The 15,808-nt window shown below is 43.1% G+C and overlaps 1 protein-coding gene across 1 annotated transcript in view; it reads right to left on the bottom strand.

Moving 5' to 3' along the window:
• The window catches only part of LOC117521439 (glycogen debranching enzyme-like), a 211,854-nt gene that overhangs the window by 32,893 nt on the left and 163,153 nt on the right, over nt 1-15,808 (bottom strand). The window contains 1 exon segment of the mRNA XM_034182736.1: nt 3,467-3,568. Within this exon segment, the coding sequence (XP_034038627.1) occupies nt 3,467-3,568 (102 nt within the window).

The following is a 15,808-nucleotide window of genomic DNA, read 5'->3' as shown; positions in this document are numbered from 1 at the left end:
AGGCTAAGCTCCAACAGAAACAAACATATGATTTTTTTTTTTACCCAAGGCCATCAAATATGGTCATCGGGTATTGTGAAGACTTTGCGTCCTTCCATCTCTCTCTCTGTGCACAGCATAAATCTGGTCCTATTATTGCCAGTCTTCAAATTCACAGGGAACATTCTTGGGACACTGACCTTGGACCACTTCAAGATGGCTAACCTTGACCTATTTTAAGAGGTTAAAAAGTCACATTCCATTTCTTTTCTTTTCTTTTTGAGGGGTGGGTTCGGGGGGGGGGGGGTGCGGGTGACAGCCAATCAGAGTAGAGAGGCACCATGACATGTGGCTGGTCTAGCTAGCTGCAAAGTCTGTTTATTTTGTGTGTAAATATAACCTCTTTGTCATATATTTGTTGTGTGGGCCGCTGAAGAGGAGGTACTGCTGGCCCACCACCACCAGATGGCGCCCTGCTTGAAGTGCGGGCTTCAACCAGGAGAGGGCGTCATAGCAACCGGGAGTGACAGCTGTTACTCGTCATCAGCATCAGCTGTCACTCATCCACATCATCACCACCACCTTAAAGGCCGGACTGCAATTCCACCTCCCCGCCGAGAAATCAACTACCAATCAGGTAATTTTCTCTGCTGACTCAAAACATTGAGTAATAATCTGAACTTCTTTGCAGCCGTTTTCCTGTGGTGTGTCCTTATCTGTGGGATTGGCGTTTGGTGTGATCAGCAACGGCTTTGCTTCACACCCCAACCAGATAAGTGGTTAGACAGGAGCTGCACGAGTGTGTGATTGGAGGTGGAGGTTCTCCCTCCTTACTGAATACAGACTGTGGGATTACTGAGTGTGTGACCTCACACTCATCTGGACTGTCTGTTCTCTGCCAGCAGTACCGGGTCTGACTGCTGAAGACAGCGGCCACCTGGGGCGCAGGGCTTGGCGGCTCCGGTGTTCTTCAGCTCCGTTGGCAGTGGAAGCTGTGTGGGATCGGCTCTTCTCTCTATCGTCGAGCCTGCCCACACGTCACCTGGTGTATGATTGACAGTCACTATATTGTTATTGTCTGTACGTCGTTGTGCGATTCACAACATTAAATTGTTACTTTTGGCTTATCCACTGTCCGTTCATTTACGCCCCCTGTTGTGGGTCCGTGTCACGACACTTTCACAACAATATTATGTAAAAGCTAGCAAGTAATAAACATTTCTAAAACTGAAAACACTGTTTCTGTAAACTGATAACACCTCTAAAGTGATCTACAAGACATGTCGCAGATGTCAGGGTGCACGCTAACTTCAGCTAACTCAAACCTAACTTCCACTCTTGTCAAAAGCTCATATATGTGCAAAGACACAACCTCTTGCAGACACTGTTAAAACGTAAATAAAATATTGTTTATAAATGATTGATAGATAGACAGAGGGGCGTTATTGAACATGTACAAATTGCACGTAAGACAACAGGATCTTAATAATTAATGTTAAGAACAATAAATGTATAATATATACACACACACACACACACACAGAGTTTGCGCTGGGATACCATTTAAACAACTGCAAATTATAGAGAAGACAACGCTCATATGGCCGAGGGTATTTTAGTATTGCGTTATATTAAGATTTAGAAATGTTTTTGACCACCGAGCTTCATTTAAAAAAATGTTAGCTTACTGAAAGTTATTCATTCATATACTGCTGCTTATGTGAGTCGTGGTGGCACCAGACCAAGCAGCTCATCCTCCACTTCCGTATCCTTGGTCAAGTCCTCAAACTCTTCCTGGGGGATCTTGAGTCGGTTCCAAGCCAACTGGGAGATATAACCTCTCCAGCATGTCCTTGGTCTTCCCCAGGGCCTCCTCCCAGTTTGACTTGCCTGGAAAACCTCCTTAGGGGAGAAGACAAGGGGGCATCCTCACCAGATGCCCAAACCACCTCAGCTGGCTCCCTTCACGGAGAAGAAGTGGCTCTACTCTGACTTCCTCCTGAACATTCAAAATTCTCACCCTGTCCAGGAGTGTAAACCCAGAAACACGATGGAGGAATCTCATTTTTGCACCTTGTATCTGCAGCATTGTTCTGTCAGTCATTACCCAAAGTTCATGACTGTAGGTGAGAATAAAATTGTCAAACTGACTGGCAAACTGAGCATCTCACCTTCTGGTTCAGTTGTCTTCACCACATCTGTCTGATACACCGTCGGCAGAACATCAGACAGTCGTAATCCATCTGAATTTATGTTCCCTCTTATCCTCACTCCTGAACAAAACCCCAAAGATAGTCAACCTGCTCCACTAGTGGCAAAGACTTGTCCCTGACTCAGAGGGGACAAGCCACCTTTTGCCAATGGAGGACCAAGGTCTCAGATTTGGATGGGCTGATTCTCATCAATGTCGCTTCACACCTGCCCAGTGCACATCAGAGGTCACAGTCTGATGAAACCAACAGAGCCACATTATTCACAAAAAGCAGAGACTTGGAGGTCACCAAATTGGACACTCTCCAGTCCCAAACCGCACCTTGAAATCCAGTCTGTGAAAAATCATGAACAGTATCTCAAAGTTAGAGGAAATTAATTTCATGCAAACTACGTAACTGGTATGCACATGGGCTTCAAAGTTACCTGAAAAGCTACTCCACGAAGAAAACACCTGCTTCGCTAATTAGTTGTTAGCTGCCCATCACTGGACAAAACCCTATCATATATCAACGTATTAATAATAACATTTAATCACCGGTGATAGAACAGAGCTGTAAACATGGCCAAGAATAAATTTCCACATTAGGATTACAGCTACACTACATATGCTCTGCACATATAATCTTGGGTATGTAAAACTGTTGTCGAAACAACAAATTTTGTTAACAAGTAAAACCTGGGTTCAGTGAAAACGATTCTGTTCACTCAGTCATTGACTCCTGTTGTCACATTTTACTCAGCTGTTGCTGTGAGCAAATCGTTACTATAATAAATACTCAAGGTGCTGGGGAAAAAAAAAAAATTCTACTAGATCCTGTCAAAGCTGCTCAGTACCACTCAGTACTGCTGCTGGCTATGTGTGGAAATGTCTCTTATCTGAAGCCACTACCACCTGGAATACAAGTTATGTGCTTATAGCCACGTCCAAATAAAAAAAAGAATGTGAGGATTTACAAAATATTTAAACTCTATATTAAACTGAAAATGATAAAAATCCAACTCGGCAAATACTGAAACAAAGTATTCTAATAATAATAATAAAAAAAAGATACCTGCTCAAGTTTAATTTAGAAGAAATGTGGTATTGGTACATTTTAAGTTGATAAAGCTGTGAAAAGCTTATGGAGGCATTTTTTTTCTTCTTAAAATGTCCTGTTTGCTCTGTTATTTGTACTGGCACAGTTAAATATTTGCGTTCTGTTGATGTCTGTTTGACATGGAATAGAAAGTGTTGTGACTTATCGTTGCGTGTGTGTGTGTATGACCTACATACCACCTCTCCAGGTTTGCAGGGCTCAGAGTCATCACTCGGGTACATGCGTGTAACAGGGCAACCTAGGATTTCATGGCCTTGAGGAACATGGGTAGTATAATCCTGAAGGAAAATATAAATACACTGCATTTGTGTTGTGCTTTCATGCTGAAACAGTGATGCCTCACATTCACCTATTTACACACACAAAACCCAGAGACAATTACAGTATAGCTCAGAATAACAGTGAAACCAGAAACGTTTTTATTTTTAAGTGTTTTGGAACAGAAATGTTTAACAGAAATAATGGAAACCAGTTCAGAACATTTTTGGGGGGTCTTTTACAGATTAAAATATTTTCTGCTTACAAAAAATTACACATCTTTGAATGGCAGAGAAAAGTTTACCAGCAGCAGTTGTAAAGTAAAATGTGGTCTCCCTGTTTCCAACCACAGCAGGCAAGTATTGTGCTTCGTACTTCATAAATGTTGGTCTTAGACATCAACTTCAATGTTTGATAAACAAGCTAACATGTTCACAGAAACAATCTTGGATGTTTTTGGTTTGAAAGCTCCAGTAAGAATAAACACTGCGGCCAGCATAGCCCAGATTACCTGCGGCATTAGCAACTGACTAGTTGCACTCTGTCGATTTTGACAATGACCGCCAACATATTCATGTAACAGCTGCTCTCTGCATCTCTCTGGCCCGTGAGGGTCTGCCATGTCTTGAGATCAATCTGAAGTTTCTTGAGGTGCTGTCTGATGATCAAGTCATCCACTGGATAATTAGGTTTTCCACTGATGGCAGATTTGCTCTTTTTGGTATCTCTTTGTTGGTTATCTTGTCCTTCCAGGAGTTTCCCATGACTGACCAGAGGTGTCTGATCATGAATGATGTGAAGATTCTTAACTTGCTAGGTGTATAGGGTCTAACTCTCTGCATCACACAGAAGCCTCGACAGGACAGCTGGTCTGTTGTATTTGACTGTTGTTGAGAAATGGTGGTTGCTTCACAACCGTGCTCACAGTTTACTGATGGTGCTGCAGGGTTTTGCCATGTTTTTGTGAGCTCAGCATTAGTGAGTCCATCTTTGGATATGGTGTCAATATGGTGTTGCCGAGATATGTTAATTCATCCAGTCTTTTCAGAGCTGTGCTATCCCCAAGTAAGCTATCCCCGCAAACTGATGGGTTTCACTGTGCTTGAACAGTACTACGGTCTTCTTGATGTTGACCTTGACTTGTCCAAACTTCTTTGACGATGTAGTAAATGCAACGACTTGCATTTTCTCTAGTGAGAGTGCAACAAGTGCAGTGTCACCTGCAAACACAAGTTCCCTTACCAGAAGTGAAGCATCTGCTTTGCTTTTAAGTGAGAGACACTGATGAGCAATTCAATCAATCAATCAATTTTATTTATATAGCGCCAAATCACAACAAACAGTTGCCCCAAGGCGCTTTATATTGTAAGGCAAGGCCATACAATAATTACGTAAAAACCCCAATGGTCAAAACGACCCCCTGTGAGCAAGCACTTGGCGACAGTGGGAAAGAAAAACTCCCTTTTAACAGGAAAACACCTCCAGTAGAACCAGGCTCAGGGAGGGGCAGTCTTCTGCTGGGACGGGTTGGGGCTGAGGGAAAGAACTAGGAAAAAGACATGCTGTGGAGGGGAGCAGAGATCAATCACTAATGATTAAATGCAGAGTGGTGCATACAGAGCAAAAAGAGAAAGAAACACTCAGTGCATCATGGGAACCCCCCAGCAGTCTAAGTCTATAGCAGCATAACTAAGGGATGGTTCAGGGTCACCTGATCCAGCCCTAACTATAAGCTTTAGCAAAAAGGAAAGTTTTAAGCCTAATCTTAAAAGTAGAGAGGGTGTCTGTCTCCCTGATCCGAATTGGGAGCTGGTTCCACAGGAGAGGAGCCTGAAAGCTGAAGGCAGTGCCTCCCATTCTACTCTTACAAACCCTAGGAACTACAAGTAAGCCTGCAGTCTGAGAGGGAAGCGCTCTATTGGGGTGATATGGTACTATGAGGTCCCTAAGATAAGATGGGACCTGATTATTCAAAACCTTATAAGTAAGAAGAAGAATTTTAAATTCTATTCTAGAATTAACAGGAAGCCAATGAAGAGAGGCCAATATGGGTGAGATATGCTCTCTCCTTCTAGTCCCCGTCAGTACTCTAGCTGCAGCATTTTGAATTAACTGAAGGCTTTTCAGGGAACTTTTAGGACAACCTGATAATAATGAATTACAATAGTCCAGCCTAGAGGAAATAAATGCATGAATTAGTTTTTCAGCATCACTCTGAGACAAGACCTTTCTAATTTTAGAGATATTGCGTAAATGCAAAAAAGCAGTCTTACATATTTGTTTAATATGCGCTTTGAATGACATATCCTGATCAAAAATGACTCCAAGATTTCTCACAGTATTACTAGAGGTCAGGGTAATGCCATCCAGAGTAAGGATCTGGTTAGACACCATGTTTCTAAGATTTGTGGGGCCAAGTACAATAACTTCAGTTTTATCTGAGTTTAAAAGCAGGAAATTAGAGGTCATCCATGTCTTTATGTCTGTAAGACAATCCTGCAGTTTAGCTAATTGGTGTGTATCCTCTGGTTTCATGGATAGATAAAGCTGGGTATCATCTGCGTAACAATGAAAATTTAAGCAATGCCGTCTAATAATACTGCCTAAGGGAAGCATGTATAAAGTGAATAAAATTGGTCCTAGCACAGAACCTTGTGGAACTCCATAATTAACCTTAGTCTGTGAAGAAGATTCCCCATTTACATGAACAAATTGTAATCTATTAGATAAATATGATTCAAACCACCGCAGCGCAGTGCCTTTAATACCTATGGCATGCTCTAATCTCTGTAATAAAATTTTATGGTCAACAGTATCAAAAGCAGCACTGAGGTCTAACAGAACAAGCACAGAGATGAGTCCACTGTCTGAGGCCATAAGAAGATCATTTGTAACCTTCACTAATGCTGTTTCTGTACTATGATGAATTCTAAAACCTGACTGAAACTCTTCAAATAGACCATTCCTCTGCAGATGATCAGTTAGCTGTTTTACAACTACCCTTTCAAGAATTTTTGAGAGAAAAGGAAGGTTGGAGATTGGCCTATAATTAGCTAGATAGCTGGGTCAAGTGATGGCTTTTTAAGTAATGGTTTAATTACTGCCACCTTAAAAGCCTGTGGTACATAGCCAACTAATAAAGATAGATTGATCATATTTAAGATCGAAGCATTAAATAATGGTAGGGCTTCCTTGAGCAGCCTGGTAGGAATGGGGTCTAATAGACATGTTGATGGTTTGGATGAAATAACTAATGAAAATAACTCAGACAGAACAATCTGAGAGAAAGAGTCTACCCAAATACCGGCATCACTGAAAGCAGCCAAAGATAACGATACGTCTTTGGGATGGCTATGAGTAATTTTTTCTCTAATAGTTAAAATTTTATTAGCAAAGAAAGTCATGAAGTCATTACTAGTTAAAGTTAAAGGAATACTTTAATTCACTACGGAGTCGAACATAGCCTATATCAGTAGACATTTTTATAAAATCTTGCTATGGACTGGACTCTACATACATACAGTTGTTTCACTGCAACACTTCTCAGGCATCGACATTAATGCTTGTCCAATTGTCTGGGACAAATGTAAAATGTGATCGGACAAGCAATATGTTCTAAATCGCTGTCCGGCCGGATGAGTGGCATTTTTTTTGGTTTTAAAATGTACAAATTCTTTCATCACTCGGAACCAAAATACCTGACCACCGCCTTTTTGTTTTCTCATTTACATCACGTCTTGTCTCGCACCTCGCGAGAAAGCGTCTTCGGTTTTTGCCGCCACTCTCCACGCAGCAGACAATCGGAAAACATGATATCAATTTGTGCGCGAGACCACTGTATGGAATGTGCGTTTGTAGTAGGGCTGTTACAACTAGTCGACTAGTCACAACAACGTCGACTATTGAAATTGTCGACAACTAATTTAGTAGTCGATGGTCATTTCTTATATTTAAGTCTTTGTTTTTCTCTCAATTCATAGTTTTAGGCAGTGAGCCGTCCTGCCGTCATCTGAACGTTCAAACTTGGATAAGATGGCTGATTAAAACAGTGGCCGTCTTGTTCAAAGCTGTCTAAAATGCGCAGTTTACTGGAGGAGCTGTCGGTGTGTGTGTGTGTGTTTGTGTGTGCGCGCGCGCGCGCGGAGTCAACTGGCTGCAGACTGCGAGGGAGGCAGGGAGATTCCTGAAAGGAGGCATGAGACGTTACATTCTGCTGAGAACCATCAGTGCAGCGAGCGTGGAGCAGAGAGAGAGGATTTTAACCAGAATGAACATGTTAAAAAAAAAACAAACACAACAAAACCAAACCTTGGAGCTGCCTTTACTTCTCTTTCCACTTTCTCTACCGGTGTTTTTCTGATGGCACTGACCTGTTCACACCATGTGCGCGTTGTATACTGAATTTATGAGATCATGAGATGAAATAAACGGTCAAATATCCTTAAAACATCCTTAAAAAATGAGAAAATATAAATGAATTGAGCAAAAATTACACATACACGGGTTAAAAAACCCCTGCTGTGGAGAAGCTGTGCAGTGATGTTCAGAGGCACAGGTCACAAAAAGCAGGTGAGAACTCTGAACTTTAACAGCTGTTATTTTCCAAAGGTATTTACGCGTATTTGTTCAATCTTGAGCTTAATGTAGTGTTCAAGCACAAAATGTGACTGACGAGGAGAAAAAAAAGGACTTCATCACAATAAAATGAACTGGAGTCAGAATAAAAATACAAGCTGCTGATTTTTGTTATTTTTCAAAGTTATTGTAAGATGCTAATTGACTAAGTGTATGGACAGTTGTCTTTTTTTTTTACAGGTGATGAGTTCAAACAGGTGCAATTAATACAGGTAAGCATGTTAGTAAGTATGATTTTTTTTCTACTTCTCTAACTCTCTCTTTGCATAGCTTTGCATGAATTTATATGTTAAGTTAGCTGTTTTTCAGTTAGCTTTATATACATTTAACTGTTTTCATAGCGATAAATACATTTTTAGATTCAGATAGTGTTATTTTAAGTAAATTTTAGATTGCTAGCTTTATATTCATTTAGCTAGTCACATAGCTTTGCATGAATTTATGTTCAGTTAGCTGTTTTTCAGTTAGCTTTATATACACTTAACTTTTTTCATAGTAATAAATATATTTTTAGATTCATATAGTGTTATTAAAGTAAATTTTAGATTGCTAGCTTTATATTCATTTAGCTAGTCAAATAGATTTGCATTAATTTATGTTCAGTTAGCTGTTTTTCAGTTAGCTTTATATACACTTAACTGTTTTCATAGTAATAAATACATTTTTAGATTCAGATAGTGTTATTTTACATCAATTTTACAATTTTACTTTGTTAGCTTTATATCCATTTAGCTATTGTTTTGCATGAAATTATGTTCATAGTGATAAATACATTTTTAGATTCAGATAGCGTGATTTTAAGTACATTTTAGATTGCTAGCTTTACATTCATTTAACAATTTGCATATCTTTGCATTAATGTATGTTCAGTTACCTGTTTTTCCAGTTACTTTCAGATTCAGTTAGCTTTATACACACTTATCTGTTTTCATAGTGATAAAGGTTTCGACTGTGATTGTTTTAAGTGCATTTAGATTTGGTTAGCTTTATATTCCCTCAGCCCCAACCAGTCCCAGCAGAAGACCGCCCCTCCCTGAGCCTGGTTCTGCTGGAGGTTTCTTCCTGTTAAAAGGGAGTTTTTCCTTCCCACTGTCGCCAAGTGCTTGCTCACAGGGGGTCATTTTGACTGTTGGGTTTTTTCTGTAATTGTTGTATGGCTCTTGCCTTACAATATAAAGCGCCTTGGGGTGACTGTTTGTTGTGACCTGGCACTATATAAATAAATAAATAAATGTGATTTGATTTGATATTTTGTTTGTTAGCTTACAAGCTATAGTTACATTGCACTAGATGAATTGTTTTCGGTTTAGATTGAGTCAGATTTATTTTCAGTCAGTTTTAGACTGTTTCAGGTAGGTTTTCCTGGAGCTGCACTCACTTTGGCTTTGATTAGGTTGGCTTTGTGTTTTTGTTGTTTTACAACACAGATATTGTTTATTCAAGTATGGCAGTGGTAGGTCCATGACCTATACGGGATCTAGGCGCTCCCGCCATCACGAGCCTCCCAGCTGACTGGGTTATAGCAGTGGGTAGATGGGACTCATTAGCCCTGTTAAGGCGGTCCACCTAGGGGAAGGAAAACCTTGATGTTAAACCCCCAGCCTGGGTTACTGCCCCCGTGCCTCCGAGGAAGGTTCTTTAGCCAGAGGCTAGGTCACTGTGATGTAAAACCTACAGCCTGGTGGTCGCCACAGCCGTCTCAGCTTGCCTGTGCCACTGTGGAGTGCCACCTTGCCTAAAGAGTAGAATTGGTGTGCGCGAGCTGATCCCCACTTTAAGCAACGAGCGCAGGCGGGAAGGAAAACCCTGCAGCGATGGGAAGAGGCGAAAACAGCAGGTGCATGATGGCACTGGGAGCTGCAGTCTCGATCCTGCATGCAGGCGGCTCAGGAACTATGGTCGTTCGATTACTGACCCGAGACAACAGCATCATCCGGCAGGGCCCTGGGTGACCAAGCAGCCCTGTTTAGGGATAGCCCTGCTTGCTCCACATGGAGACAGACCTAGAAAAGGTGGTCTAAACATGGCTTGTCTCACTAGACCCGGTTGGCTCACCGCTGCCAATGGGCATCACTACACGCGGTGCGAAAAGAAAAACAAAGAACCTGAAAATTGCGTGCTGGAATGTATGCACAATGATAGACTCAGACAATAGCGATCATCCTCGAAGACGCTCAGCCTTAGTCGCCAAAGAGCTAGCAAGGCTTGACATAGACATTGCTGCACTCAGCGAGGTGCGCTTTGCAGACCAAGGGTCACTCACCGAGGAAGGCACAGGCTACACACTGTTCTGGTCAGGGAAGGCTACAGAAGATCGTCGACTCTCAGGGGTCGGGTTCATGATTAAGAGCGCCATAGCACATAGGTTACACAGTTTGCCAGTTGGACATTCTGACCGACTCAAGTCACTCCGGCTCCCCATCAACAACAAGGATTTTGCCACTATTGTTAGTGTGTATGCCCCAACCATGCAGGCCGACATCGGAGTTAAGGAGGCTTTCTATAGCGATCTGCACAGCCTTCTACAGCGCGTCGACACCCAGGACAAGCTCCTCATCATGGGAGATTTCAACACCAGAGTGGGCCGCGACTCTGATGTATGGAAGGACGTGCTAGGGAAACATGGCATAGGCAACTGTAACGACAATGGCCGCCTGCTGCTGGAGTTCTGCTCTGCACATGACTTGACGATCACCAACAGCCTGTTCCAACAGAAAGAGAGATTCAAAGCAACCTGGAGACACCCACGCTCCAAACACTGGCACCTTCTGGACTACGTTCTGATGTGAAAGCGTGATAGAAGAGATGTACTACATACCAGGGTGATGCCTAGCGTGGATTGCTATACGGATCATCGCTTGGTCCGTTCCAAGATTGCTTTCACTTTCAAGCCCCCTCCTAAGAAGAAAGGCCCACAGTTTAAGAAGCTACAAGTCCACAAGCTGCAAGACAGACACAAAAAAGGAGTTCCAGGCCAAACTAGAGGAGAGACTGGGTGGAGAAGAAGGCCTGCCTGACGACCCTGAACAACAGTGGATGAGATTAAAGACCATCCTTCAGGAGACGGCAGCAGAAGTAGTGGGTTTCTCAGCCAGGAAAAATAAAGACTGGTTTGATGAGTCTGATGCACAGATCCAGGAAATACTAGAAAAGAAACGTGCATGCCACAAGACTCTTTTAGCTAAACCTGATGACCACTCTGCCAAGACAACTTACAGAAATGCCTGCTCCACACTGCAAAGCAAGCGACTGTTGGCTAGCTTTTGCGGAGAAGACACAACAACATGCCGATGCCGGAGACATGCGCTCCTTTTATGAAGCCCTTAAGACCATCCATGGGTCAGCACATCAAGTGCAAGCACCCCTGCGCTCCTCAGACGGCTCCACCCTTCTGACGGACAAGGAAACCATTATGCAGCGTTGGTCAGAACACTTTGAAAACCTCTTCAGTGACAAGCGCACTGTGCAAGAGTCATCAATCGAGAAGATTCCCCAGGTGGAGGTGAAATGGGAACTTGATGACCCCCCAACACTTGAAGAGATCCGAAAGGCCACCACGCAGCTGAATCGAGGGAAGTCTCCTGGCATAGATGGCATCCCAGCAGAGGTGTACCAAAATGGAGGTGAGGCAGTCCTCGACAAGCTTCAGATTCTCTTCTCCAGTTGCTGGGAAAAGGGAATGGTTCCACATGACCTTCGGGATGCGGTCATTGTCTCCCTGTACAAGAACAAGGGTGACAAGGCCGGCTGTTCTAATTACCGGGGCATCACTCTCCTCTCAATAGCAGGTAAGATTTTGGCTCGAGTGCTGCTCAACAGGCTTACCCCTACCATAGCGCATGAAAATACTCCAGAGAGTCAGTGCAGATTTCGGGCCAACAGGGGAACCACCGACATGATCTTCGTCCTGAGACAGATCCAGGAGAAGTGCAGAGAACAGAACATGGCCCTTTATGCAGCCTTCATAGACCTAACCAAGGCTTTTGACACGGTCAGTCGTGAGGGTTTGTGGAAGATTCTTGCACACCTTGGCTGCCCTCCAAAGCTCCTCACCATCATCCGCCAGCTGCATGAAGGCCAGATGGGACAAGTGAAGTACAACGGGACTCTGTCCGGCAGCTTCCCCATCTCAAATGGCGTCAAATAAGGTTGCATCCTCGCGCCCACTCTGTTCTCCATCTTCTTCAGCATGATGCTTCGTGAGGCCAAAGAAGACTTGACAGACGGCATCTATATCCGCTTCAGAACCGACGGAAGTCTGTTTAACCTTGTGGCGCCTTCTGTCCCACACTAAGATCACAGAACAGCTAATCATGGCGCTGCTCTTCGCAGATGACTGCGCCCTCGTCGCCCATATGGAGCAAGCCTTGCAGCACATTGTCAACTGTTTTGCTGAAGCAGCAAGAGCCTTCGGCCTCACCATCAGCCTGAGAAAGACAGAAGTGCTATATCAACCGGCCACCCATACAGCATATACCCCCCCCCCAAATCAACATCCGAGGGTACCAGCCTGAATGCAGTAGAGCACTTCACGTATCTCGGTAGTGTTATCTCAAATGACGCATCTGTTGCCAAGGACCTAAACAGTCGCCTTGCCAAGGCCAGCAGTTCTTTTGGTCGACTCTCAAAGAAAGTCTGGCAGAATCATGCACTGCGCCTTTCCACAAAAGTGCAGGTCTACAGAGCCATTGTGGTCCCTACCCTCCTGTATGGAGCTGAACCTGGGTTCTGTATCACCAGCAGATCAGATTACTGGAATGCTTTCATCAGCGTTGTCTCCGAAACATTTTCGGGATCAAGTGGCAGACTAAGTCTCAAATGAGGACATCCTTACCAGAGCCAAATTGCCCAGCATGGAGTCTATTATACTCAAACAACAGCTTCGTTGGGCAGGTCACGTAGCCAGGATGGATGATACACGCATGCCGAAATTATTCTCTTTGGCGAGCTCAAGGAAGGGAGACGAAACCAAGGGGCCCCCAAAAAGCGCTATAAGGACCAGCTGAAGAAACAGCTCTCCCTTGCAGGCATTCAGCATCAGTCATGGCAGCATCTAGCTATAGATAGACTCAGGCTGGCGTTCCAGCATAAATCCGCCAGCCTGAAGTTTGAGGCAGAAAGAAGTGAGGCCTCACGCCAGAAGCGTCAAAGACAGAAAGAGCGGGCAGCAGCACAAGCCCAGCCTACTCAAGTGTTCATTTGCCCCAAGTGTAACAGATCTTGTGCATCCCGCATCGGACTTTTCAGCCACCAGAGGGCTTGTAGAAAATAAACTAAAAAAAGAAAGAAAAAAAAAAAAAAAGGCCTTCCCACTATCCTCGCAAGCGAGGAAACTGCCACAACAATAAGCTGCAGCTATATGTTTTATTCATTTCAAAGTGAGTTACCTCTTATTTTATTACGATTTATTTATACAAAAAATATGGGGAGTCAAATCAGCCTGCATTGTTCTGTTCAGTTTATATCAAAGTTTTTCCTGCACGTCTATGTATTTTTTCCTTCTTTATAAGAGTTGGTGTTTGCATTTGCTCCACAAAGTTTTAAAAACACAATAAAATGTTCACACTTTTCTCTATAGCAGTTCTGTAAGTTCAGAAATGCAACTGAAACAACCACAAATCAGAAAAAGTTGGAACTATATGTAAAATGAAGTTAAAAAAAATGTTGCACTATTCCCAGTTTCTCCACTCACAAAAGCCAAAAGTTCTTCCAGAGTTGGTTGTGTCTTGGTGGCTTCCCTCCCTTGTCTCCTTCCAGCATGTACATTTAGTTTTTGAGAACTGCCTACCTGACACAGATTTACTATAAAGTACTGCACTGTTTGTATTTCTGAATGATTGATGTAAATGAAGTCTAAGAAACAGTCATTGATTTGGAAATCTTCATGTTATCATCCCCTGACGTTTCTCGGAAAATGCTGAAGGCCTTAATTTAGGAAATTATGTATGATCCAACTAGTCGAAAATAATCGCTGACTAATCGACTATCAATTCAATTCAATTTTCAATTCAATTTTTTTTTTTTATATAGCACCAAATCACAACAAACAGTTGCCCCAAGGCGCTCTATATTGTAAGGCAAGGCCATACAATAATTATGTAAAACCCCAACGGTCAAAACGACCCCCTGTGAGCAAGCACTTGGCTACAGTGGGAAGGAAAAACTCCCTTTCAAAATAATGGTTTGTGGCAGCCTTAGTTCGTAGTATCTTCTTGCGAGATGGTGTGGCGGGAAACATTAGATAACGAACATCGCATCGATTAACACGCCTTTTGAAGAATACGAGGGCTGTCAATAAAGTATAGGTCCTTTTTATTTTTTTCAAAAACTATATGGATTTCATTCATATGTTTTTATGTCAGACATGCTTGAACCCTCGTGCGCATGCGTGAGTTTTTCCACGCCTGTCGGTGACGTCATTCGCCTGTGAGGACTCCTTGTGGGAGGAGTCGTCCAGCCCCTCGTCGGAATTCCTTTGTCTGAGAAGTTGCTGAGAGACTGGCGCTTTGTTTGATCAAAAGTTTTTCTAAACCTGTGAGACACATCGAAGTGGACACGGTTCGAAAAATTAAGCTGGTTTTTGGTGAAAATTTTAACGGCTGATGAGAGATTTTGAGGTGATACTGTCGCTTTAAGGACTTCCCATGGTGCGAGACGTCGCGCAGCACTCCCAGGCGCCGTCGTCAGCCTGTTTCAAGCTGAAAACCTCCACATTTCAGGCTCTATTGATCCAGGATGTCGTGATAGAACAGAGAAGTTTCAGAAGAAGTCGGTTTCAGCATTTTATCCGGATATTCCACTGTTAAAGGAAATTTTTTTAATGAAAGACGTGCGGACGGGTCCGCGCGTCGGGACGCAGCCGCGCGGTGCGGCGGCACAGGAAAAACACCTCCGTGTTAATACCATTTGTAAAATCCAGGCGGCTTTTGATAGCTTTCAGTGGAGTGAGCATATGAGAAATGGTTTAACAGCTGGACATGTTCCAACTTGTCCTTAAGGCTTCCAACAGAGGTGTTTTTCCTGCGGCGGAGCGTCGCGCCGGCTGCGAGCCGACGCGCAATCCGTCTGCACATCTTTCATTAAAAAAAAATCTCCTTTAACAGTGGAATATCCGGATAAAATGCTGAAACCGACTTCTTTTAAAACTTCTCTGTTCTCTCACGACGTCCTGGATCAACAGACAGTATCACCTCAAAATCTCTCATCAGCCGTTAAATTTTCACTGAAAACCAGCTTAATTTTTCGAACTGTGTCCACTTCGATGTGTCTCACAGGTTTAGAAAAATTTTGATCAAACAAAGCGCCAGTCTCTCAGCACTTCTCAGACAAAGGAATTCCGACGAGGGGCTGGACGACTCCTCCCACAAGGAGTGCTCACAGGCGAATGACGTCACCGACAGGCGTGGAAAAACTCACGCATGCGCACGAGGGTTCAAGCATGTCTGACGTAAAACATATGAATGAATCCATATAGTTTTTGAAAAAAAAATAAAAAGGACCTATACTTTATTGACAGACCTCGTATATTGAGCAGAATGTCTTTTCTAAAACCTCTGAACCGGGCCAGATACCAGGGAAAGTGCCAGTCAAATGCAAAACATCAACCTCTGCAAGTGTAGAAGCTT

This window comes from Thalassophryne amazonica, chromosome 12 (assembly GCF_902500255.1).
Source record: "Thalassophryne amazonica chromosome 12, fThaAma1.1, whole genome shotgun sequence".
Lineage (NCBI taxonomy): Eukaryota > Metazoa > Chordata > Actinopteri > Batrachoidiformes > Batrachoididae > Thalassophryne > Thalassophryne amazonica.
This window is presented reverse-complemented; position numbering and strand designations above follow the sequence as displayed.